This window comes from Suricata suricatta, chromosome 2, assembly GCF_006229205.1.
Source record: "Suricata suricatta isolate VVHF042 chromosome 2, meerkat_22Aug2017_6uvM2_HiC, whole genome shotgun sequence".
Taxonomy (NCBI): domain Eukaryota; kingdom Metazoa; phylum Chordata; class Mammalia; order Carnivora; family Herpestidae; genus Suricata; species Suricata suricatta.
Genome location: NC_043701.1, coordinates 155,213,626 through 155,236,372, shown reverse-complemented (window position 1 = coordinate 155,236,372; position 22,747 = coordinate 155,213,626). Strand labels below are relative to the sequence as shown.

General features: G+C 43.8%; 1 protein-coding gene across 7 annotated transcripts in view; it reads left to right on the top strand.

The window, feature by feature from the left end:
* ALDH18A1 (aldehyde dehydrogenase 18 family member A1) overlaps positions 1-22,543 on the top strand; it is a 37,977-nt gene extending 15,434 nt beyond the window's left edge. For 5 of the 7 annotated variants that reach the window (XM_029932285.1, XM_029932284.1, XM_029932281.1 and 2 more), the window contains exons 7-18: positions 203-293; positions 3,994-4,118; positions 5,995-6,139; positions 6,790-6,863; positions 7,979-8,072; positions 10,889-11,109; positions 13,576-13,713; positions 15,491-15,686; positions 15,779-15,900; positions 17,942-18,128; positions 18,642-18,737; positions 21,572-22,543. In XM_029932285.1, coding sequence (XP_029788145.1) covers positions 203-293; positions 3,994-4,118; positions 5,995-6,139; positions 6,790-6,863; positions 7,979-8,072; positions 10,889-11,109; positions 13,576-13,713; positions 15,491-15,686; positions 15,779-15,900; positions 17,942-18,128; positions 18,642-18,737; positions 21,572-21,753 — 1,671 coding nt within the window. In that variant the 3' untranslated portion in view covers positions 21,754-22,543. The remainder of the gene's footprint in view (positions 1-202; positions 294-3,993; positions 4,119-5,994; positions 6,140-6,789; positions 6,864-7,978; positions 8,073-10,888; positions 11,110-13,575; positions 13,714-15,490; positions 15,687-15,778; positions 15,901-17,941; positions 18,129-18,641; positions 18,738-21,571) is intronic. The other 2 variants (XM_029932280.1, XM_029932279.1) reach the window with 2 other exon arrangements.
* Positions 22,544-22,747: the final 204 nt, after the last annotated feature.

Sequence of the window (22,747 nt, the reverse complement as noted above, 5' to 3'; positions counted from 1 at the left end):
TCAGTAGAGAGAAGGGTACATGTTTGGAAGTGGGGTGGCCAGGAGGCATGGTGTTTTGCAGGCAGAAGGGACCTACAAGAGCTGTCATCTATGCATTCCATCATTAACTTGCCTGCCAGAACCTGGCAGAGTGCTTCTATGAATGTCTTTTTGAACTGCATCGTTCACTCACGTTATTAATGACTTTTTACCTGCATTCTAGGTTATTAGCGTTAAAGATAATGATAGCCTGGCTGCCCGTCTGGCTGTGGAAATGAAAACTGACCTCTTGATTGTTCTTTCAGATGTAGAAGGTACAAAATAATGCCTTTTCCTTTTATCCAGCCTTTTTGTTTTAAATACTAAATGTGTGAGCACATGAATTCCCATCTTTGTTTGAGTACTTCTGATTTTTTTTTAATACAGACCATTATTTTCTGAGCCATATGGTCTGACAGAGGGTTTTTATGGCTCAAAAGAAGGTGGGGAGTCTGGGAGATGGCAGTTTGCTGAAATGTGGTCATTTCCAGGCACTTTTGTTTTTTTAGAACAGCTTTATACAGGTATAATTCACATACCATACAGTTCACCTATTTAAGACTTAGTTCATTGATTTTTAGTATATTCATACAGTTGCTCAACCCTGACAATAGTTTTAGAAGATTTTTATCACCACATTTTATCGCCCCATACCCATTAGTGATCCCTCCTCACTTCCCCCCAGATTCTCCAGCCCTAGGCAGCCTCTGGTCTGCTTTCTGTCTGTATGGATTTGCCTATTCTGGACATTTTACATAAGTGGAATCATACAGTATGTGATCCTTTGTGACTGGTTTCCTGCATTGAGCATGTTTTTAAGGTTCATCAGTGTTACAGCATCTGTCAGTACTCCTTTTGATTGCCAGAGAATCCTCCATTGTATGCATGTACCACATTGTATTTACCCATTCATCAGTTGATAGACATTGTGCTGCTGTGGACATTCATGTACAAGTTTTTGGGTGAACATGTTTTCAATTTACCTGGGAGCAGAATTGATCATGTGGTAATTCTGAGTGTGTTTAGCCTTTTGAAGAAGTGCCAGACTGGTTTCCAAAGCAGCTGCATCATCTTACATTCCTGCCAGCTCTTGTGTGAGGGGTCTAGTTTCTCCACATCCTTGCCAACACTTACTTCTTGTAATCTGCCTTTTGATTATAGCCATCCTAGTGGGTGTGAAATGCTATTTTATTGTGGTTTTGATCACTTTCAGTTTTTAACATAAATCATGAGACACATTATATTAAATGGGAGCCACTGCAGAAATCCAGGCTATGTGGCCACCATGGTCTCTTTTGTTAATCTATATTTCTCTGCTTTCCCCTTCCTCATAGGAGGGTCCTTCTTGGCTCTAATTTAACTCTCCATTCACTGTTCTCACTTTCTTAACCTGTGTCCATGTTATATTTTGAGGTAACTGTGTCTAAAATAGGCCAGACCTGCAGGATCCCAAAAGCCCCCCATTATATTCCTAGGAGATCAGGAAAACCTATTTAGTTCCCATCCTATACCCAAGGCAGGTTTCTTTGCCAGGGCTTGTTTTCCAGTTTATATTTAGTGGTATAAGAGTAAGGCCAGGGGGCTGCCTAGTGGAAGCAGAGACAGATATAGATGGGTTGGTTGATCTGTCTTCTGCCCATGTGGTAAGTTCGATATATCATACTTACATGTCAGTATTTTTACCTATAAGAAATCTTGGTACCATAAATTTGAAATCTCAGGACAGGAACAGCTAGGCTGGGGTAAGAGTGAGCCACTCTGGAGATGAAGGCTTTTTGGTTAATCAGCAGATTTTTATTGAATTTCTACTATGCACAAATACTATGCTAGGTGCTTTATAAATGTCAATTTATTGAATCCTTACAGCAATCCTGCAAAGCAGGTAGGTTAGCTCAGTTATTCAGATGAAGAAATTAAAAATTATGTTCACACCAGTTAAGTGGTATATCTAGATTTACATAGTACTTAGAAGAGGCTAGTTTCACAACTCAATCTGTTCAGTTTAAAAATCTAAACTCCGGGGCGCCTGGGTGGCTCAGTCGGTTAAGCCTCCGACTTTGGCTCAGGTCAGCTCTCACGTTCATGGGTTCGAGCCCTGCGTCAGGCTCTGGGCTGACAACTAGCTCAGAGCCTGGAGCCTGCTTCCCGTTCTGTGTCTCCTTCTCTCTCTGCCCCTCCCCCTCTCATGCTCTGTCTCTCTCTGTATCAAAAATAAATAAAACATTAAAAAAAAATTTTCTTTTAATCTACACTCCTCTGTCTTCTGTACTGCCTTGTAAGGTAAAGGACATGAGTTTGAGAGATCAACATATAGAGTCCAATTTCAACTAGACTCTAGTAAACTTTTTTTTTAAGTAATCTCTGAATTCAACATGGGGCTCAAACTCACAACCCTGAGATCAAGACTCCCATGCTTTTCCAGCTGAGCCAGCCAGGTGCCCCTCTAGTAAACATTTTTAATGCAGCCTTGAACACTAAAATTGGTCATCAATGTGATAACGTATATCAGTACTTTTCTTTTTGTTGCCATATAATACTCTACCGTGTAGCTACACTGCATTTTATTTACCCATTCCTCAGTTGTTAGACATCTGAGCATTTATAACTAATACTGCTATCAGCATTTGTGTACAAATGTACATAAATGTACAAAAACCAGGCTTGTGTTATTAACTCTTAGTTATCCATTGAATGTTGATTTTTAGCACAATATTAGAATTTTGAATATGCCCTTGGTGGCTTTGAGAAGCTGCTCTAGGGGAAAAAAAGGAGTAGGCAGAATATTAGAATGCTAGGCACTCCTCAGCATCTCTGGAGAAAATTTGGCTTAGAATTGTATAACCTTGCCCATGTTATTTTTGTATGAAACCCAAACAGCCAGAATCCAAGCCTGTAATCTCATAGCGTGACACTGTCTGAGAAAACTCCATTCCTGAGTCCAGTGCTGATTTGTGGTGGCCAGAGGCTGAGGAGGTGGTTTTTCTCTCCCTGTGTGTGCTGCCCATGGTCAGCAGTTCTGCATCCTACCCCGGACACGGACCCACTCACTTCTCTGACTCCCTGCTCCCGGAGGGGATGTGTAAAGCAGTGTTGTATTAGAGATTTGAAATTATAAAGCAGAGAGGGCTGTATTTTCAGACAGGAAAAGCAGTAACTTTAACCAAAAACATCACTGCCCACATGTCCTTGAGGCAGTCCCCAGCCCCGGACAGTTCCTCCCTGGACTTCAGCCTTGACGTGACTTCATTTTCACAGGCCCTTCATTTTGTCTTTACAAGGCTCCGACTGGCTGTTTTTTACAAGTGAAATGGTGAAGATTTGTAATCTTGGATTGTGTGCATATAACATTTCATTAACTCATGTTTTATGTTATTCTATTCAACTATAAAAGGGACATACGCTTTGTGGTGATAAATCCAGACTAAAGGCCAAGAGTTGTATGCTCTTCTACTGACTCAGTCTAACCTTCACAATGACTTACCCATAACATGGGGAGTATAATTAGTGACTATTTTGAAGGATGCTGTGAGAGTTAATGAAAACCTGTCTCCCATTTCATCCCACTTGGAAATAGTCACAATATATTATATGGCTGCTGCACTGTTTCTGCTGTAGCCACTCCTCTTTTTCCGTTACTTCCTTAATTCAGCATCAGGTAGCAGTGGCAGAGATGAGGCCAGCTTCCCAGTAGACCGTGGGCAGGGCTGACAAGTGTTGTGCCGAGGATGTGGGCATGCTGGGATGCTGGCAAACATTCAGTCATGAAGCCAGGTTATAAAAGTATGTATGGAAAGTCCTCCTGTTGCTGCTTTTCAGCGTGGGTAGACTATACAGGTTCTCTTTTCTGGTTAGAGCTGGTAGAGCACAGACTTCATCTGGATCAGTCACGTACAGAGTGGTTGGCAAGTGCCCGGGGGATGTCTGTCTTGGGGGACATCATTAAAGCAATACTCCCGACTCTTGTCTACTTTTTAGGTCTCTTTGACAGTCCCCCAGGGTCAGATGATGCAAAGCTCATTGATATATTTTATCCTGGAGATCAGCAGTCTGTGACCTTTGGAACCAAGTCAAGAGTAGGAATGGGTGGCATGGAAGCCAAGGTAAGGGTCTGATCCTCCTACTGCCTGTATCAGATATAAAACCAAATGATATTTTACACTTTCTACTTTTTTTTAAGTTTTATTTATTTAAGTAATCTCTACACCCAACATCGGGCTCTAACCCACGACCCCAAGGCCAAATGCTGCACACTTCTCCAACTGAGCCAGCCAGGTGCCCTTTTGATTTTTGTGATTGTTTGGAGGCTAATGGCTAAGATACTGGGCACATACACACTTAAATGTGCACATGGCTAAATACAGGTATAGTGCATATCGTGTGCCCATATTTAGTCATGTCTGTATACATATTCTTTTCATTAGTATTATATAGTGTGTTCATGTTGTAAACTCATCAAGGGCAGGGTCTATATATATATATTTTTTTAAGTTTGTTTATTTTAAGACAGTGACAGCGTGAGTGGGAGAGGGGCAGAGAGAGAAGGAGACACAGAATCTGAAGCAGGCTCCAGGCTCTAAGCTGTCAGCACAGAGCCTGACGTGGGGTTTGAACCCACGAACTGCAGGATCATGACCTGAGCCCAAGTTGGATGCTTAGCCGATTGAGCCACCCAGGCACCCCCATACTTTAAAGATTAAAAAAATTTTTTTTAAGTTTATTTATTTATTTTGAGACTAAGAGTGTGAGTGGGGTAGTGGCAGAGAGAGGAGAGAGCATCCCAAGAAGGTTCCACACTATCAGTGCAGAAAGCCTGATGCAATACTTGAACATCACAAACTGTGAGATCATGACCTGAGCTGAAATCAAAAGTCAGAAGTTTAATGGACTGAGCCACCCAGGCACCCCAAGATTTTTTATTTTTTAAGTAGTCTCTGTACCCAGCATGAGGCTCAAAATCAGAACCCTGAGATCAAGAGTTGCATGGTCTACTGAGTAAGCCAGCCAGGTACCCCAGCTCAAATATTTCTATGAAATCTTTAAGAAATTTTTCTCTCTCATTAATTGTTCTAAAAAGTAATACTCTTGTGGTGCCTGGGTGGCTCAGTTGGTTGAGTGTCGGCTTCGGCTCAGGTCATGATCTTGTAGTTCGTGGGTTCAAGCCCTGCATTGGGCTCTGTGCTGACGGCTAGCTCAGAGCCTGGAGCCTGTCTTCAGATTCTGTCTCCCTCTCTCTCTGACCCTCTCTTGCTCACGCTGTTCTCTCTCTCAAAAATAAACAAAACATTAAAAAAATGGGGGCACCTCGGTGGCTCAGTCGGTTAAGTGTCCAGCTTCGGCTCAGGTCATGATCTCACAGTTCATGGGTTCGAGCCCCGCGTCGGGCTCTGTGCTGACGGCTAGTTCAGAGCCTGGAGCCTGCTTCGGATTCTGTGTCTCCCTTTCTCTCTGACCCTCCCCTGCTTGCACTGTCTCTGTCTCTCAAAAATAAATAAAAACCATAAAAAAATTTTTAAATAAATAAATAAAATAAAACATTAAAAAAATAAAATAAATAAATAAAAAGTAATATTCTTAAGATACAGCATCTATTGTAGGAATGGCAGAGACATGCAAAAGAGCTCTACAAAAGCTAAAAGAACTCTGGATCAGATTCTAGTCAAACACCAGGCTGGACACTACGTTGAGGCACAGTAAGTCAAATGTAGAATTATGAGTCCCAGCACTAGAGAGTCTTTGAACACTGAGCACAGAGGGCAGATTGCCTCATCTTTAGACAGCACATACCAGAGTTAGGCTGGAAAGAGAGCATGGGCTGAACGTATTTTCAGAGCTTTGTAGTTGTTCAAAACATTCCTGCATGTACTTCAGTTGCTCACTGTCCCATTGTATTCTTTATCTGTTTGCAAGTTGAAAGTATGGATGAGTAGACACTGCATAAGTCTGAATCTTATGTTGGGCTCTAACCTCTCCTATTAGGTGAAAGCGGCCCTCTGGGCTTTGCAAGGTGGCACTTCTGTGGTTATTGCCAACGGAACCCACCCAAAGGTGTCTGGACATGTCATCACAGACATTGTGGAGGGAAAGAAAGTTGGCACCTTCTTTTCTGAAGTAAAGCCTGCTGGTGAGTAGTTCCTCCTTGAGTCCCATGGTCTGTGGATGATAGGTAGTCACACCATGGCCTAAATGAGACTCAAGAGTGAGCTTTTCTCTAGGAATAGAGATCACAATATTGATGTGTTGATATTCTGAAATGTGGTATGGTTTCTAACACTCTTTGCAAAATTGGGTTTTGCTTTGCTTTTGTAAAATTTAGTGAACCTGCCCAGCTAGGCTTCCTATTCTCTCTAAAACCACTATGTTAAAGAATATGAGTATCCAGTTTCTTAAGAAACATTTGTTAGGCCCATGCTGGAGGCCTAGAAATGCAAAGACACATAAGACAGTAAGACATGGTATGTAATTTCAGTTGTTTGCAAAGATCTTGCCATATAATCTACATTCAGAAATGCTAACACATTAGAGAATATAGCTAAAGTGGAATTGAAAAGAATTCTATAAGACGTAATTTTTATTGTCTACCCCAGAAATATAGCAAGTTTCTTGTGTTTATGTCTGAGTTAACCTAGTGTATTCTTTTGCCATTTTATTTGTCTGAATGGCCTCTAGGAAGCAAGCACACTAAGACACTGAGCATTCATTCTGTGCACATGATGAACCTGTGCACATGCCAGGTTGCTGTCCATGATCTGATGTTTGCAAATACTCTTGCAGGCCCTACCGTTGAGCAGCAGGGAGAAATGGCTCGGTCAGGAGGAAGGATGCTGGCCACTCTGGAACCTGAGCAGGTGATAACCCTAGCTAATACTTTGGTTGGTTTTCACACTGAGTCGTGCTGTGAGGTTTAGTGCACAGTCAGGATAGCCATCTCCCCCTCCATTCCTTTGTCCCCACAAAGTTAGTCTAGTTACAAGTGAGATTCAGATTTGTTCTGCCTTTTCTCTTTCTTCTAAGTTTTATTTTCCCTTTTGTCTTTTGTAGTCTGTGGCCTAAGGTATCTTTTTATCACTATGTTTTGATCAAAAACATCATCAAAATGATGATTTCAAGGTTTCCTAAGTGTGCCACAATCTGGGTGTGGAAATGCAGGAAAACCGCTTGTTCTAACACATCTGAATCACCTAACTTACCTTAGATGGAAGCTCAAAAGCCTGCCCCCTAGTCAGAGGCCTGCCCCCCACGAGGCAGCAGACACCACAAGTCTGGAAACGCAGCGCAGTCAGCTGGAAGCTGTAGACTAGCGTCTCAAAGCTTGTGTTGTTAAGGATGGTGCATTTAGATTTCTTCTAGGGAGCACTTCGGCCTGAGAGAAAAGAAAATTTTAAATAACTACAAGTAGAGAGAGGAAAGCAAAGGAAAACTTAGCTTGTCTCTCTAACCCACTTCCCTTTACTTGATTTGCCACACTTCTTACTCTGGGTGGGTAAGGACTGAGGTCTCTTCAAGCATACAGGACTGGGTTTTCCCCTTTGAGTAAACTCATTAAGTAATTGTCAAAATAAGTAGTTGTCAAAATTTATTTAATAAACTATATAGCCACTGATATTAAGTATGCAGAGATGAATATATCATGCAGATTCTAAATGCTAGCCTCCCTCTTGGGAACTGATTGTGTAATTCATTGTGCCTTTCCCCACTGCTGGGCCATGGTCTGCTAATCATAATAATCAGGAATGGTAAAAGAGGAAGAAATACAAGAAGCAGAGGGAGATTAGTAGTGAGAGAGGAAGGAAAAACAAGGGGAGCAGAGATATGTAATGGATGATGGGAGGTAAGGAGATTTCAATCAGTGGTGACCTTAGATTTAGGAGCAGGCCTGGCTCATTAGAGAAGTAGGTTTAAGTATGCTATGGGTTCTTCTCAGATTAATATAGTTGCTTTTTTGTTTTACCTTTCTTCCTAGAGAGCAGAGATTATTCATCATCTGGCTGATCTGTTGACGGACCAGCGTGATGAGATCCTGTTAGCCAACAAGAAAGACTTGGAGGAGGCAGAGGGTAAAGACCAAGCAATTTGGAGTCAATGTTAGGGAGGGTTTTGTTTTGGTTTTTGTTCTTTGTTTTACTAATAATTCTTAAGCATAGTCTGCCTAAAGATAGGATTGTTACATGGGGCACCTGGGTGGCTCAGTTGGTTAAGGGTCTGACTTTAGCTCAGGTCATGATCTCACAATTTGTGGGTTCGAGCCCTACATCAGTCTCTGTGCTGTGTGGAGCCTGCTAGGAATTCTCTCTCTTGCTCTCTCTTCTCTGTCCCTCCCTTGCTCATGGTCTCTCTCTCTTTCAATAAATAAATAAAAACTTTTAAAAATGTAAAAAAAAAGATTGTTATAGAAGAAATTTCATATTATGCATCATTTTTATTAAAAGTGGCTTGCTAGTATTCAAATTATGTATACCATCTCCAGCTCTTTTCCCAGATACTCTAGTACAGCCCTCCAGAGAAGCTTTTTCTGTACCCACAGGTCATGAGCCATGGATACTATGGCAGTTTCAGGACAAAAAAGAAAAATATTTAGGACCCCACCATTTAAGACATTTCACTAATATAGCAGCCAGCACTTACTGAGGCCTTTCTGTGTTGCCAGGCATTGTGCTATAAAGGCTTTATAGACAGGATTTCATTTTATCTTTCCAACCTGGTACATTTGAGTTAGCTAGTATCTATCATCCCTATTTTACAGAGGAAGAAAGTAAAGCACAGGCAGGTCGTCATGAGCCTAAAACCACATGGCCAGTGACAGATCCAGGATTCAAACCCATAAGGACCATGTATGTACGAAAGTTGTGGAAATAGTTTGTGGAGCCTCTGATGAAAGATAGCTTATCTCCTAGTTTATTAATTAGTGCGTGGCCTGCCTGGAGCCAGCAACAGATGCCATCCACAAATGCCCCCGAGGCGCAGATGGTAGAGTGAGTGATACGGCTGAACTCACAGGGCACACACCTAAATATATTGAGAGTCAGGGCAGCCCTCAGTCTTTCTCTCTCTCCTAATTCTCTGTATTTCTGTCCTTTAAAATAGGGGTTGGTCTTATGGGGTTTTGAATTCCTTTTCTCTTCAATAAATGTGCCTTAAATTAAATCTGCAGATTAACAGTGTTCCCTTCAAAGAAACCTTGGAAGACTCATAAGCATTACTTTGATTTCTCAAAACATTTTCAGCTATTGCTTTGGAACTTCCTTTAGAGTTTACATCTGGTCTTTTGAATTTTTGCAGTATTGGAAAGTCATAAAATAGATTTTCAGAAACGGGAGAAATAGTTGATGATAATCTTATCCAGCTCTTTAAAAGAATTAAGACCCACCAAAGTTAAAACTGTTGCTCAAGGTCACACAGCTAGTTGTTGGCAGAAGTCTGACTTCTGACCCCAGTTCTGTCTCTCTCGAGATTCGTAAGGATGCCCAGTGGCTTATGAACAAAGTCCTGGCTATACATGAGCATGGTGGTCCCCTTTGACTTGCTAAGCCCTTTTCAGGAACTTTATCCTAAGAAACTATTTCAAGAAGAGAAAACTGCTCTGTATGTAAAGATTCTTGGAGCAGGGTTATTTATCACACTGAAAACTGCAAACAACCTCAGTGTTTAACAACATAGATCTGGTTAAATGTGTTAAGTTATGTCAACTCAGTGGAGTATATAGTAGTAATTTTGGCCACATGGAAAGCATATATGCATTGTGAAGTGGAAAACTAGAATGTAACATTTAACATGCACTGTGTTTAAAACTTGATGGAAAAGTGAAGAAAACAGATTGATGTAATTGGTTGGTAAAATCATGATTCAGCTTTTTTCTTAATATAAGGCAGGCTCCTCTCCTCCTAAGTAGAAAACTTTCTATTATTTTATCTTGGTGAGTATGACTATAAAAAAAAGAAATTTTTCATCATCTCATCTCAGCATTAACCATAGTAATGATTTGTGATACATGATTCCAGGTAATTTTCCATGGTATATGTATATGTGTGTATATGAGTGTGTGTGTGTGTGTGTGTGTGTGCGCACGCGCGCGCTCATGCACAGAGAGAATCATACCGTGCAATTTTATTTAAATTTAAAGAAAATTCTGAATATGAACTCCTCATTATAGGGGCACCTTGGTGGCTCCTTTGGTTAAGCTTCTGACTCTTGATCTCAGATCAGGTCTTGATCTCAGGGTTGTGAGTTCAAGCCCTGCATTTGGGCTTTATACTGGCCATGAATCCTACTTAAAAAAAAAATGAACTTACCATAATTCTATTTAAGTTTTTATTTCAAAAGGAAACATCTTTATTGCTTCTGATTGTAAAAGTAAGTCAATTATTACAAAAGATGACACAGAAAGAGATTATCACTGTTCTTGATGACTTCCAGACATCTCCACATGCATATATGCAATATTTGATAAATAGGATTTTATCATTTGTGCTTTTTTGTAGTTTATCTTCTTCATAAACTATATCCTGCACAGCTTTCCATATCAGTACACATAGATATTTCTAATAACTGCCTTAGAGCTCCTTGTCTAAATGTTTACTTAGAATTTGATTCTATTATATAAATGCTGTGACAAGTATCCTCAGTACATGCAAGTTTCCTCAAGCAAATGACAGATTTCTGGAACTGAATTTGCTGCACAAAGGGTATTGGTGTACATACCTTTACATGATGAAATACACTGCCGAAAGCACCCTAGAAAACTAAGTGGAATGTCATTGTCTTCTTGAGACCCGCTACATTCATGTCTGATCCTAACACGGTGCCGTGTGTTCAGTAAAGCGGCTGCGGCCTGTCCAGAGCCACCCCTTTACCATGTGTCCTCACGCCTCCTCAGGGAGACTCGCGGCTCCTCTACTGAAACGGCTGAGCCTCTCCACATCTAAATTGAACAGCCTGGCCATCGGTCTGCGGCAGATCGCAGCCTCCTCACAGGACAGCGTGGGGCGTGTTTTGCGTCGAACCCGTATTGCCAAAAACTTGGAACTAGAACAAGTGACCGTCCCAATTGGAGTCCTGTTGGTCATCTTTGAATCTCGCCCAGACTGTCTACCCCAGGTATGTGTCTGCTATTGGGATAGGGAACGAATGTATTTTCAGGACCCAGAATCTCCCAAAGATAGTTTCCTTGTTTTCTTTTTTTGGTGAGAAGGTCTTATCTGTTTTTCTTCCCCAGAGATAATTTTTTGAGCCTTCTTGGGTGGTTCTTAAAGTAATTTATGTTATTGACTCTTCCGATGATCCTAAAGTAGGAATTCTTCTGTACAGTTGAAAAAACTGAAGCTTAGAGAAGTTACTATTCCTGTTGCCCTTGTAACAGGTGAATCTTCCCCAGCACAACGCAGGAGCACGTTTCTGTATGTCTCAGGGCACTGTGTTCCCGACCACAGAATCCCTGCTAGCTCACTGCAAGGTCATTCGTCTCCTAGCTGGTTTTACACATGTTCTCAGTGTCACAGATGGCCTCCTCTAGGGAAATCTCTCAGGAAAAAGAACTTCCAGTAGTTAATGGAAATAGAATGCAGCCCTCGTTAAGGAATTTGACATATTACAGGCTAGTGTTGTGAAATCATATGTTAAAAGATTTTTCCAAGAAGCCACACCTTAATATACAAAGTGGCATTAGAGGGTTACCCCACTTGTTACTGTAAATACTTTAAAATCTGGGGACAGTTTTTCCACCGGACTGACCAGTAAGATGATACCAGCCTTTTCTTTTCATTAGCTTCAAAATCTCAAAGAGAAACCTATTTTTTTTTCTCCCCTCCCTGAGAAACCTATTTAAAAACATAAAAGAGGGATGCCTGGCCAGACTCAGTCAGTAGTGTGTGCAGCTCTTGATCTCGGGTTGTAGGTTCAAGCTCCCTATTGGGCCTACTTAAAATAAACAAATGTCTAAAGAAAAACAAAACAAAAACAGCACCTCTTTGCCATAGCGTACAGTGTGAACACAGGAGTCTGAAATGCTTTGTGCAAATACTCCCTGACATGACCTTAAACCAGCTTGTTTACTCATACCATGGGATCTGTTCTCAGCCCCTGGTGGGTGCTGGCACACTGGCCCTCTGGCCACACGGCTGTTTGCAGAAATACCAAGTGAAAACTGTAGAACCCAAATCTGCTAGTAAGAATGGGTCCATGGCGTTTCTCTGCTACCTTTCATCCGTACTAGCGGATACTTCACATGGAGAAAGGTTTCTTCTCTAGCCGACTGTAGCTCATGTTCCTCACGCGGGATCTTAACACTGGATGGCCTCATAGAATCCATGAATTGTAAATGTGGGATGCAGTTCTGTGTGCTAGTGCATTTATAAGAGAGAAGATTCACATTACTTTTATAAGGGGCCCATGAGCAACAAAACCAAAAAAGGATAAAGAGCCCCTAATCGAGATGAACATGCTCGGGCAAGGGTTTTTAGTAAAGTTCCTTGTATTACATTATAAAAATGAGAAGATTTTCATTCATCCCGAGAACATTCAGAAAGTTAAACCTCAGGGGACGCCTGGGTGGCTCAGTCAGTTAAGCATCCTAGACTCTTGGTTTCGCCTCAGGTTATGATCTTGCAGTTCATGAGTTCAAGCCCCACGTTGGGCTCCATGCTGAGCGTGTAGAATCTGCCTGGGATTCTCTCTCTCCCTCTCTGCCTCTCCCCCACGTGTGGGTGCATTCATGCTTTCTCCCTCTCTTTCAAAATATATAAACTTTAAAAAAGTAAAGAAAGAAAAGAAAGTTAAGTGTCAGGCCTTAGATGATCAGTTCAGAGTTATTAACTCTTTGCTTTAAGAGGGAAACTAACCCTCCTCCTGGGTGGCCTGCTTCTTCACTAGAGTATTTCTGCAAGCAGGTGTGTGGCCAGAGCGGGCAGTGTGCCGGCCCCAGCCAGCAGCTGAGGACGGACCCCAGGTATGGGCGTCCTTGGTGAACAAGCTGGTTTCAGATCATGTCAGGGAGTGTTCACCACAGAGTGTTTCAGGCTCCTGGGCTCACCCTGGGCCCTCTGCTTGTGCTCCTTCCCTGGAAGTCTCCCCACAGCTTGTCCAGGGTCTGACAGGGTACTAGTCGGCTCCAGGTTCTCAGGACTAACATTTAAAGCTCTTAGAACAGTTACAGGGCCAGAGTAGGACGTGGCCAGAGAGGCCACCCAGCTTCAGCCAGAGGCAGCTGAGCTCCATGTCCTCCACCAGGGCCAGAGTGGGGAGGAGGCCACGTGACACTGGCCACCTGTGTTACTTTGCTAATGGTGCTAAGGAAGCTGTATAGTTTAGCTCCTGAGATTGAGTGCTTTGGCTCTGGAGTCAAGGCTTCCAGCCCTGCCAGTTGTAAGCGATGTGACTTTGGGGAGTCACCAACTTCTCTGGGCTTGGAGTGTCCTTATCTATAAAGTAGGAGATAAAACAGGTATTTAATTCACTGGAATATTGTGAAGTTTAAATAGATTAGGCCTTATAAAAGTGCTCAGTGAGTGCTATTGCTATTACTGCATTTTCTCTTTGGTTCACTGCTCTCTCCTCTTTGATCTGCAGGTGGCAGCCTTGGCTATAGCAAGTGGTAACGGCTTATTACTCAAAGGAGGAAAGGAGGCCACACATAGCAACCGGATCCTTCACCTTTTAGCCCAAGAGGCCCTCTCAGTCCATGGGGTCAAGGAGGCCATACAGCTGGTAGGTCCCTGGGAATGAGCCAAATCAGACCAGAAGGGCTGGGTTTGGTGTTTGGGTGTTTGAAGCAAAGCTTACTTAGGACACATAAGGCCAAGCCATTTTTATAGGCAAGCTTGACTGGAACAGCAGCAGGTCCTATGTACCTGCTGACATTGGACAGTGACAGGGGCTTCCTGGTCCACATGGGTCTTCAGTGGCTTAGGAAGGTCACTCTCATACAGTTGTCCTGGCACTGTGATTTATAAGTGTACTTGTTAGCTAGCACTCACTCTCCTCAGCCAGCAGGTGGAGTCTTTGAACTAGACAGTAATAGATCCAGCTTACTGAGCACCTGTTTTGGGCAAGGCAGCTCCCGTCCATTGTCTCATTTAATCTTCACACCAACCATAACAGGAAGATGAAATCAGAATGAGAGGGAAAAAACAGGCTCAGTGGTAAAAGTAACTCACCTGAAATCACCCAATCTGTGGTAAAGTTTAGATTTGAACCTACGCTAACTCCAGATCATTCACTTTCTCCATCAAAGCCCATTTACTCCAACATTCCAGGATTCTGCTGGCTGCTGGGACAGTGTCTATAAACTCGCTGTATTACATGCTCCCTGACAGGATTTGGGTTTTTTCTTACGGCACCACAGCGGGTGGAAAGGGCACAGATTGTAGGGATCCGGATCCCATCTGTACCACATCCTGCCTTAATCAGACAGGCCTCCTCCCACCCCACCCCTCTCCTCATTGATGTATAACATCCGTAAGGTGAAGTATACAGATCTTACCTGAACAACTCTGTGGCTTTATCCAGATATCCCCGTACGCACACACAGGCACCAGCCATGTCCCGCTGTGGGTCCTTCCAGCCCCAGAAGGCGCCCTCCTGCCCTTCCTGACCAGTATGCCCCAGCCCCACCACCAAGTAGCCCTGGTTTACTTCTTTCTCATTCACCTTCTTTTGCTTATTCTTGAACTTCATTATAAATGGGATCATAGCAAAATACACTCTTTCATGTTGTATTTCTTTTGTGCTTCTTTATGTCTGTGAGAACCATCCACGTTGTTACATCCAGCAGTAGTTTTCTGTTATCCTTTCTTTTGTTGGAGAAAGTTATCCTTTCTTTCGTTGGCAGACTTTCGGATTGTTCCCAGTTTGGGGCTATGCAAAATAATCTCATGCATACCTACCTGTGTTTCTCTGTAAGTAACATGACCATATGGGTGAATTAAAAATCAAGAGGAAGAAAAAGGCCATCGTCTCAGTGTCCTGAAATGAGAGCTTCATGGCAGTGGAGCGCTGGTCACGGCGCCCGTGGAGAACTCCTTAGCAAGACCCAGCCTGTCCTGACGGCTGTGGTTGGAGAAGCCACAGGGCAGCACTTCCTTTGTGATCCACCTAGCTGGCCATAATCCGTAGCTCCTCTGACTTCCAGAGGTAGCGCTTGGTACTTTAGTACCATTTTGAAAATTACCTGCCCTGAGTTATGGTGCATTGTGTCCTAGTCATGTCTTCCCTGCTAGACTGTGAGCTTTTTGAGGGCTGGGACATGTCTTCCTGGTTTGTAATGCAGAGGACAGCACCTAGTGTGTAGTGTTTGGTTAAATATTTGCTAGATAACTTTTCAGTTCCCATGATAACAGGACAATAATCTTATTTTTGGAACAAGTTTTCACAGCATCTGATTTAGTTCCCCAGATACAGGCATTTATTGGTAAAAGGTGTGCTGCTACTTTGTATTTCATGAGGTCAGACGTCATTTTTGTGTTTTTATTCTCTACTTCTTCAGGTGAATACCAGAGAAGAAGTGGAAGACCTTTGTCGCCTAGACAAAATGATAGACCTGATCATTCCACGTGGCTCTTCCCAGCTGGTCAGAGATATCCAGAAAGCTGCTAAGGGGATCCCGGTGATGGGGCACAGTGAGGGGATCTGCCACATGTATGTGGATTCAGAGGCCAGCGTCGATAAAGCCACCAGACTGGGTGAGCTAGACTCTGCAGGCAGAATATTTAGCAGATCCTCTGTGACTTGGGAGCATGTTAATAGAAACAATTGTTTGTTTTCCTTCTTTCAGTCCGTGACTCTAAATGTGAATATCCGGCTGCCTGTAATGCTTTGGAGACTCTTTTAATCCACCGAGATCTGCTGAGAACACCATTGTTTGACCAGATCATTGACATGCTGAGAGTGGAACAGGTACAAGTCCACAGACTCCTGCGTCCCTTTCCTTTCTTCCATTTTGAGATGTAGAAGCCTGTGGGTAGCTGCCTTACCTTTAAGGCCATTTAAGAAGCAATGCTTTTGAGCATCGCTGTATACAGAGTTCTGTGCTAAGTACGCAGAGAGGAGTAAGACTTATCCCTGTCTTCTCATGGTCTAGTAGACAGAAGAAACCCAGGCCCACATGGCCACATTACAAAGTGGAATGTGGTAAATGCTAAGAGAGGTCAAAGATAAGGCAGATCACATGGCAGCCCACTGAAAGGACTGTTCTGGAATCTTTTATTCAGGCGGCATAGTTTAAAGTTTATGTTTCTGAACACAACGTTTCTGTTTGGATTTGGCTTGAAAAGATTGTGCAGAAATGTTTCCAAACCAGAAATTTATATGTGTCCACCTCGCCACCAGGGCCATCAATTAACCAATATTAATGTACTTAATACAGTGGTATTTGGGAGTCCACAATTTGTATGCTGTCCTCTCTGGAATGTTTTATTGCCGTTCCATTGAGGTTATAAAAACCACTGCCAGTACATTTCACACAAATGTATGTTTCATCTTAAATTCCTAATTGCAAAGAAAAATAGATGCTCTCCAGGCAAAAATGTACAGTCTTAAGTTTTTTGGCAGAACACATTGTAAGCTTTAATATCCGATGCCTTTCAGAATTATATAAATAAGCACAGTATCTAGACAAGTATAAACAAGCTGCTGGCCTTGGTTGCTTTGACCCTAAGTGTGTGTCTCTTCTCTTTCATCCTTGATCTGGAAAAGAAGACTCTAGTCAACTTATAAATGGACATGGTCCCCATGAGAACCTGAAAGGATTGTTTTGAAAATGAAAATAGACCTCACAAATTAAAATGGAGTTGAATTGCATGATCACTAATGTTTGAAGCCTTACTTGACATTATTGAAGGTGCCCTTTGATTGGGCACCTTTGTATGCCGAACACCAGACTGGATTGGGCTGGACTAGACAGGAGGAAAACTCTCCTTTAGCCAGAAATAAACCCCTCCAGTCCTGATTCAGACAAACCCATGATATTCTCAGTCAAGTCAAAATTGCCTTGAAATTCCTCAAATCAAAATAGTCAATATGTGTACTTCATGCACCATCTTCATGTTGCAGGAGGTAAACCAGCAGAATGAATTGCCGAGAGCGAGGGCTCATGGATGGGTTTCTTGTCCGTGAGGAATGTGGTTGGACCCCAGACCTAGAGAAAGTGGGGTCACAGGTAGAAGGGCCTCAGGAACAACAAGAACAGGACAGACTCTATTTGTTTTAACTTGAGCAAAGGCAAGAGCTTGGTCCCAAAGAACCAAGGCATGAATGCTGCCCTGGGGAGGACTCAGAGATCGAAGCCTAAGTGGGATCAGACTTGTGACTGAGGCCTTCAGGGACCAGCCTCCAGTTCTTAAATTCCTCCAGCCAGGAACAGGAGTAGCCCCAGAGTCTGATGCTGAGCTGAGCCTAGAGCTGGGGCTGAGCTGACGAAGTTTGAAATCTGACAGGTAACCATGGTTTGAGGTGGCTCTTTTCCTCTGAAGCACACTTAGGACTTCTCCAGAGAGAAAGGAGTGGAAATGTATTCAGGCCATCTCCTCCTTTACATGTGAGTCCATGCCTACGTGTCCCATATTCAGGGAACAGGATTTTTATAGCCAAGTGTTCATTTTAGTAGGAAGCCAGCAGTCAAGGGCTTATGTCAGTAGCCTGTTAAATGCCTTGCACATTCTTAACATTCAGAGGCTTCCTGCTTAAATCCCTGCTCCAGTTTTACTGAAGGCCCATTGCTGGTAAGTGGCCAGTCAGCATTTTCTAAAGCAAAGCATCCTGGAGGGTGGTGGGCTGCTTCTAAAAGGAAGTCGGGGGCTGATTTAGTTGTCCAGGCCATAGTAGCCACAGGCTCCTCGCCTCCAGGCTCATCTGGCTCTGTGGTTCTAGAGGAAGAAGTACAAGCGGGCTGACTACTGTTGGGTTTATATCGTCACCTCTCGACTTTTCTCTGTAACAGGTGAAAATTCATGCAGGCCCCAAGTTTGCCTCTTATCTGACCTTCAGCCCTTCTGAAGTAAAGTCCCTCCGAACTGAGTATGGGGACCTGGAATTGTGCATTGAAGTGGTGGACAGCGTCCAGGAGGCCATTGACCACATCCACAAGTACGGCAGCTCACACACAGACGTCATTGTCACAGAGAATGGTCAGTGCACACGTGCTTCAAGCGTGCAGCACCTGCTTTTTCCTCTTCGGTCTGCATGGGGTCCAGTTCCTCTCAGCCCTTCTGGCTGCAGGAAAGCATAGTCCAAATACATTAATGATACTGCCTGGCGTTGGTTGAATTTGCTGCTCTGCTGAGTGCTCTCCTATCTGCCACCTCATTATATTGTAACAGCAGCCCCGGGGGAGGAGGAGGGCAAGAGACGGTTAGCTCCATTCTGAAGGTGACTCACTCTGTGCCACAGGTATTACCATTTAATCCATACGGCAGTCTTTCCAGGTTATGGGGTTATTCCCATATTCCCATTGTTTCCTTTTACAGCTGAGGAAACCTAGGCTCGGGCGGTTAAGGGCAGAAGCAGCTCACCCCACTCATTCACTCCACAGATAAGTACTGAGAGACACACATAGCCCTGAGCAGTCGCCAGTGCATGACTGGAAGGAGGGATATGCCCCACAGCTCACCCTAACTCAGTTTCTTCTCCTTATGCTGCAGAGAAAACAGCAGAGTTCTTTCTCCAGCACGTAGATAGTGCCTGTGTGTTCTGGAATGCCAGCACTCGCTTCTCTGATGGCTACCGCTTCGGACTGGGTAAGAAAGAGTCTGGTCAGGAATGAAAGGAGTCCCTTTGTGAATCACTGTGTGGTCCAAAGAGCATGGTGAGGGTGGAGAAGACACCTCTCTTTTATAGTCACATGCTTGATCAAAATAATAGGAACAGAATTGGGGGAGGGGTGATGAGAAAGAATAGTAACAACAACAATGAGCCAGGAGAAATCCTGTCTCTAAACATTTTGCATGTTAAGAAGGTAGGTACTCGTATTTTCTTTTTCATAGTTCTTTGAGATTCAGAGAAGTGAAGTAATTTGCCCAAAGTCACTCAGCTGTCTTTTAGACCCAAACTTGTACAAGTCCAAAGCCTGGGCTGCTCCCACTACTGTATTGTAGGCCACTGCATGTCTGCATGCGCACATTGTGATAGGTGTACATGCCAAAGTCTCCCACGAGCACTGCTGTTGCAGACTTACTCCTTTAAAGAGACATAGCCAGGTTGCCTGAGAGCGAGGAATTACCCATGAGGACAGGACATAAGAATGTTTTAACATGTATGGATGCTGGGCATCAAAAACAAACAGGTAAGCCCAGAGGTGGCAAGGTTTACTTCTAACGCTGACATTTGAAGTAAAAAGCTTCAGAAAGACATCCTCTCCCCTTCCGTCATTAGAAATAAAATCTCGAGGGGCACCTGGCTGGCGTAGTCAGTGAAGCACATGACTCTTGATCTCCAGGTTGGGAGTTTGAACCCCACATTGGTGTAAAGATTATTTAAAAATAAAATCTTTTTTTTTAAGTTTTGTTTATTTTTGAGAGAGAGAGCGTGAGCAGGGGAGGGTCAGAGAGAGAGGGAGACACAGAATCTGAATCAGGCTCCAGGCTCTGAGCTAGCTGTCAGCACAGAGCCCAACGCAGGGCTTGAACCCATGAACCGTGAGCTCATGACCTGAGCTGAAGTCGGATGCTCAACCGACTGAGCCACCCAGGCACCCCAAAAATAAAATCTTTTAAAAAATTGTTTTTGTAAAAAAAATCCCCATTAGTATAAGGTTTTTCAGTCTCTAGTTTTCAGAGATGCATTATACAGAGCTCCAGTAAGACATTTATGACACATCTGAGAATTATTTCAACCACTGAAAACATTTTAATCCTTCTGAACTTCTGCATAGATAATCTGCCTAGAGAAATTCTTCTCACTGAATTACAGAAGGTTGTTAAAGAGAATTTTACTCAGTTATTCTGAATCATTAGACCTTTTATTGCCTATTTCTGTTATGTTGGGCTTTTGATTTAATTCTATCACTTGCACTGAGTTTTGTATTCCATCTTATTGAAGAAGAAATAGTAGCATACTTTCAGGGACTGAGGTGCCCAGGTTTCAAGTGAACATCCAAGATCGGGGAGAGCAAAAGACCACCCCATTGTCCTCCCATCAGTGCCCAGAACAAACACTCACATCCTGGTGGAGTTCAGTCTCTATGAAGTGCATGAATAACAGTGACGGGTGATGTTTATTGAGCATTTACGTATTCCCTGCACTGTGCTAAGTGTGTCACATGCATTGTCTCACTTAGTCCTACATGATAGACTGTTATTTTCCTCATTTTCCAAATGAACTGAAGCACAAGAGATGGTTAGGCAACGTTCCCGAAGTCATGCGGTCTCTATGCTATTAAAGCAGAATTTGAATCTGGTGGTCACACAGTCCTGACCAGCCGCCACCCCCAAGCACATCCCCATTCAGGTGTCTCTGCCGCTGCTGGTCTCTGCCTGCACTACCTCTCCACCTGCCCTCCCCTGCCCGTCTCCTCATCACTCTTCAGCTTTTGGAGGAAAAGTGCTTCCTCAGGGAGGCTCTCCCTAACCGCTCTCTACCTGTGTGACGGCCACCCTGCCCACACAGTCTCCCACAGCATCCTTCCCTGCACTCCCGTCACCACATGAAATTACTTGCTGGGGGCGCCCGAGTGGCTCAGTCGGTTAAGCGTCCGACTCACAGTTCATGAGTTCAAGGCTCTGTGCTGACAGCTAGCTCAGAGCCTGGAGCCGGCTTCGGATTCTGTCTCTCTCTCTCTCTGACCCTCCCCTGCTCAGCTATCTCTTTCTGTCTCAAAAACAAATAAAAACCATTTAAAATTTAAAAAAAAATTATTTGCTGAACTGTTTAGCTGCATTGCCCACAAAAGTATAAGCTCTATGAAAATACCACCTCACGTCAGTTATTCACCACTGCCTCCCCAGGGCCCAACGGTGCATTGTGTATAGTACATGGTCAGTAAAATTGTGATAAACACAGGAATCGTACCTCCACTGTGTACCATGCAAACCACCCACCCAGACCCAGGAAGACCCCTACTGCCCCAAGTCTAGGCTTAGAGCAAGAGGGAAGGAAAATGAATAATCACCTCTCATGTATTTAGTAACTATCTAATGAGTGCATGTGCTAAGAATTCTGGGGGATATTGAGAACAAGTCCCTTACATTCTAGGACTTAAAGAAGTTTGGGGGAGATGAAACCTTTACACTGGACATTGTTGTACACCTCAGAAAATGCCCAGATGTCAAATTGTGATACACACTCCACACCCTAAGCAGATACCAGAACCAGCACTCCTAGTCTTGTCAAAACGCATTTGGGATAAAAGTACACAAGAGATGCCCACACAGTGCGTTTCATTAGGAAGGGACTGCGTCGTGATTCGTAGTGACCAGAGAGCACATGGGGGGCCATGGAACTCAGGCGGGTCTGGGGAGGATGGAGTCGGCAGGGCGAGAGGGTGCCAAGTAGGGAGAAGGGAGAGCTGTGGGCCTGGTGGGCGGACAGGAAGTGGAGGCTGCAGCTTCCGCAGCCTCATCGTGCTTTTTCTCAGGAGCTGAAGTGGGCATCAGTACGTCGCGGATCCACGCGCGGGGGCCCGTAGGACTGGAGGGACTGCTCACTACGAAGTGGCTGCTGCGAGGGCAGGACCACGTGGTCTCTGATTTCTCCGAGCATGGAAGTTTGAAATACCTTCACGAGAACCTCCCTGTGCCTCAGAGAAACACCAACTGAGAGCGTCCTACAAGAGGTGGGAAGGATTCGAGAGGTCTTTACAGTTAAAATGGTCTTAAGAATCTTGGGATGTGCCAGGTCTTCATCTCCCACTTCCCGGAAGATTCTCCTCTGGGAAAGTGCACCTCAGTGCTTTTGGGGTCAGTTTGGCAACACCACTCTTGGCTAATGCGCATATTCCATTTCACCCTTCTCTCTCTAAGTTAGAAAACAGCCACCGTGGACGGGGACTTTGCTTCTCATAGTCCAGTTCCCTGCGATGATGGGAGCAGAAAGGTCCAGCTTCCCCCCGCAAAAGGCAATGGAAAACTCATGGCCACTTTTACCTTGTTATCGCCTCAGTGAGGTAACGTCTCGCCTGGCGTGTGGTTGGCACTAGAGCCTGTCACACCTACCGTGTCTTTCCACATCCATTTCTTCACGCTACAGTCACTTTTAGAAAGGAAAGGTTTAGAATTTAGAAGAGGGGCAGCTCTACTTTTTGGTATTCTCCTCAGAAACAGCTGCAAAAATGGATTGAATCATTTCCACCAGGAAGAAAGATTGACTTTTGTTATTTATTGTGGAGTAAATATACGGAAGCATTCCAGATGCTCACCCCTCTCCGGACCCAGAGGACCAGGATACAGTTAGAACCTGGAAGAAGTATCTAGAACAATTATGCTTGAAATTTTTTTATGAATTACTTTGTCACCCTGCCCTTTCCCTCCAAAACAAAAATTAAAGGGTTATTTTAATACTTTGGATTCCTCCCCCTTTTTGAGAAATAAAGTTCTTATGAAAACCTGTGCGCATGGTTAGCATTCTCACACTTATCATTGCCCTCTTCCCCTGCCTCCCTGTGGTCCTCGCGCCCCGCTCTTACGCACTGGCTCTCTCTGGAAGTTGGTTGGGAAGAGAGTCTGTCAGCTGCTTATGTCAACAACGGAGGCAGTTCAGGCAGATCCCAGGGGACGAACCCACACTGAGAGTGAGGGAAGGAAAACAGGATATT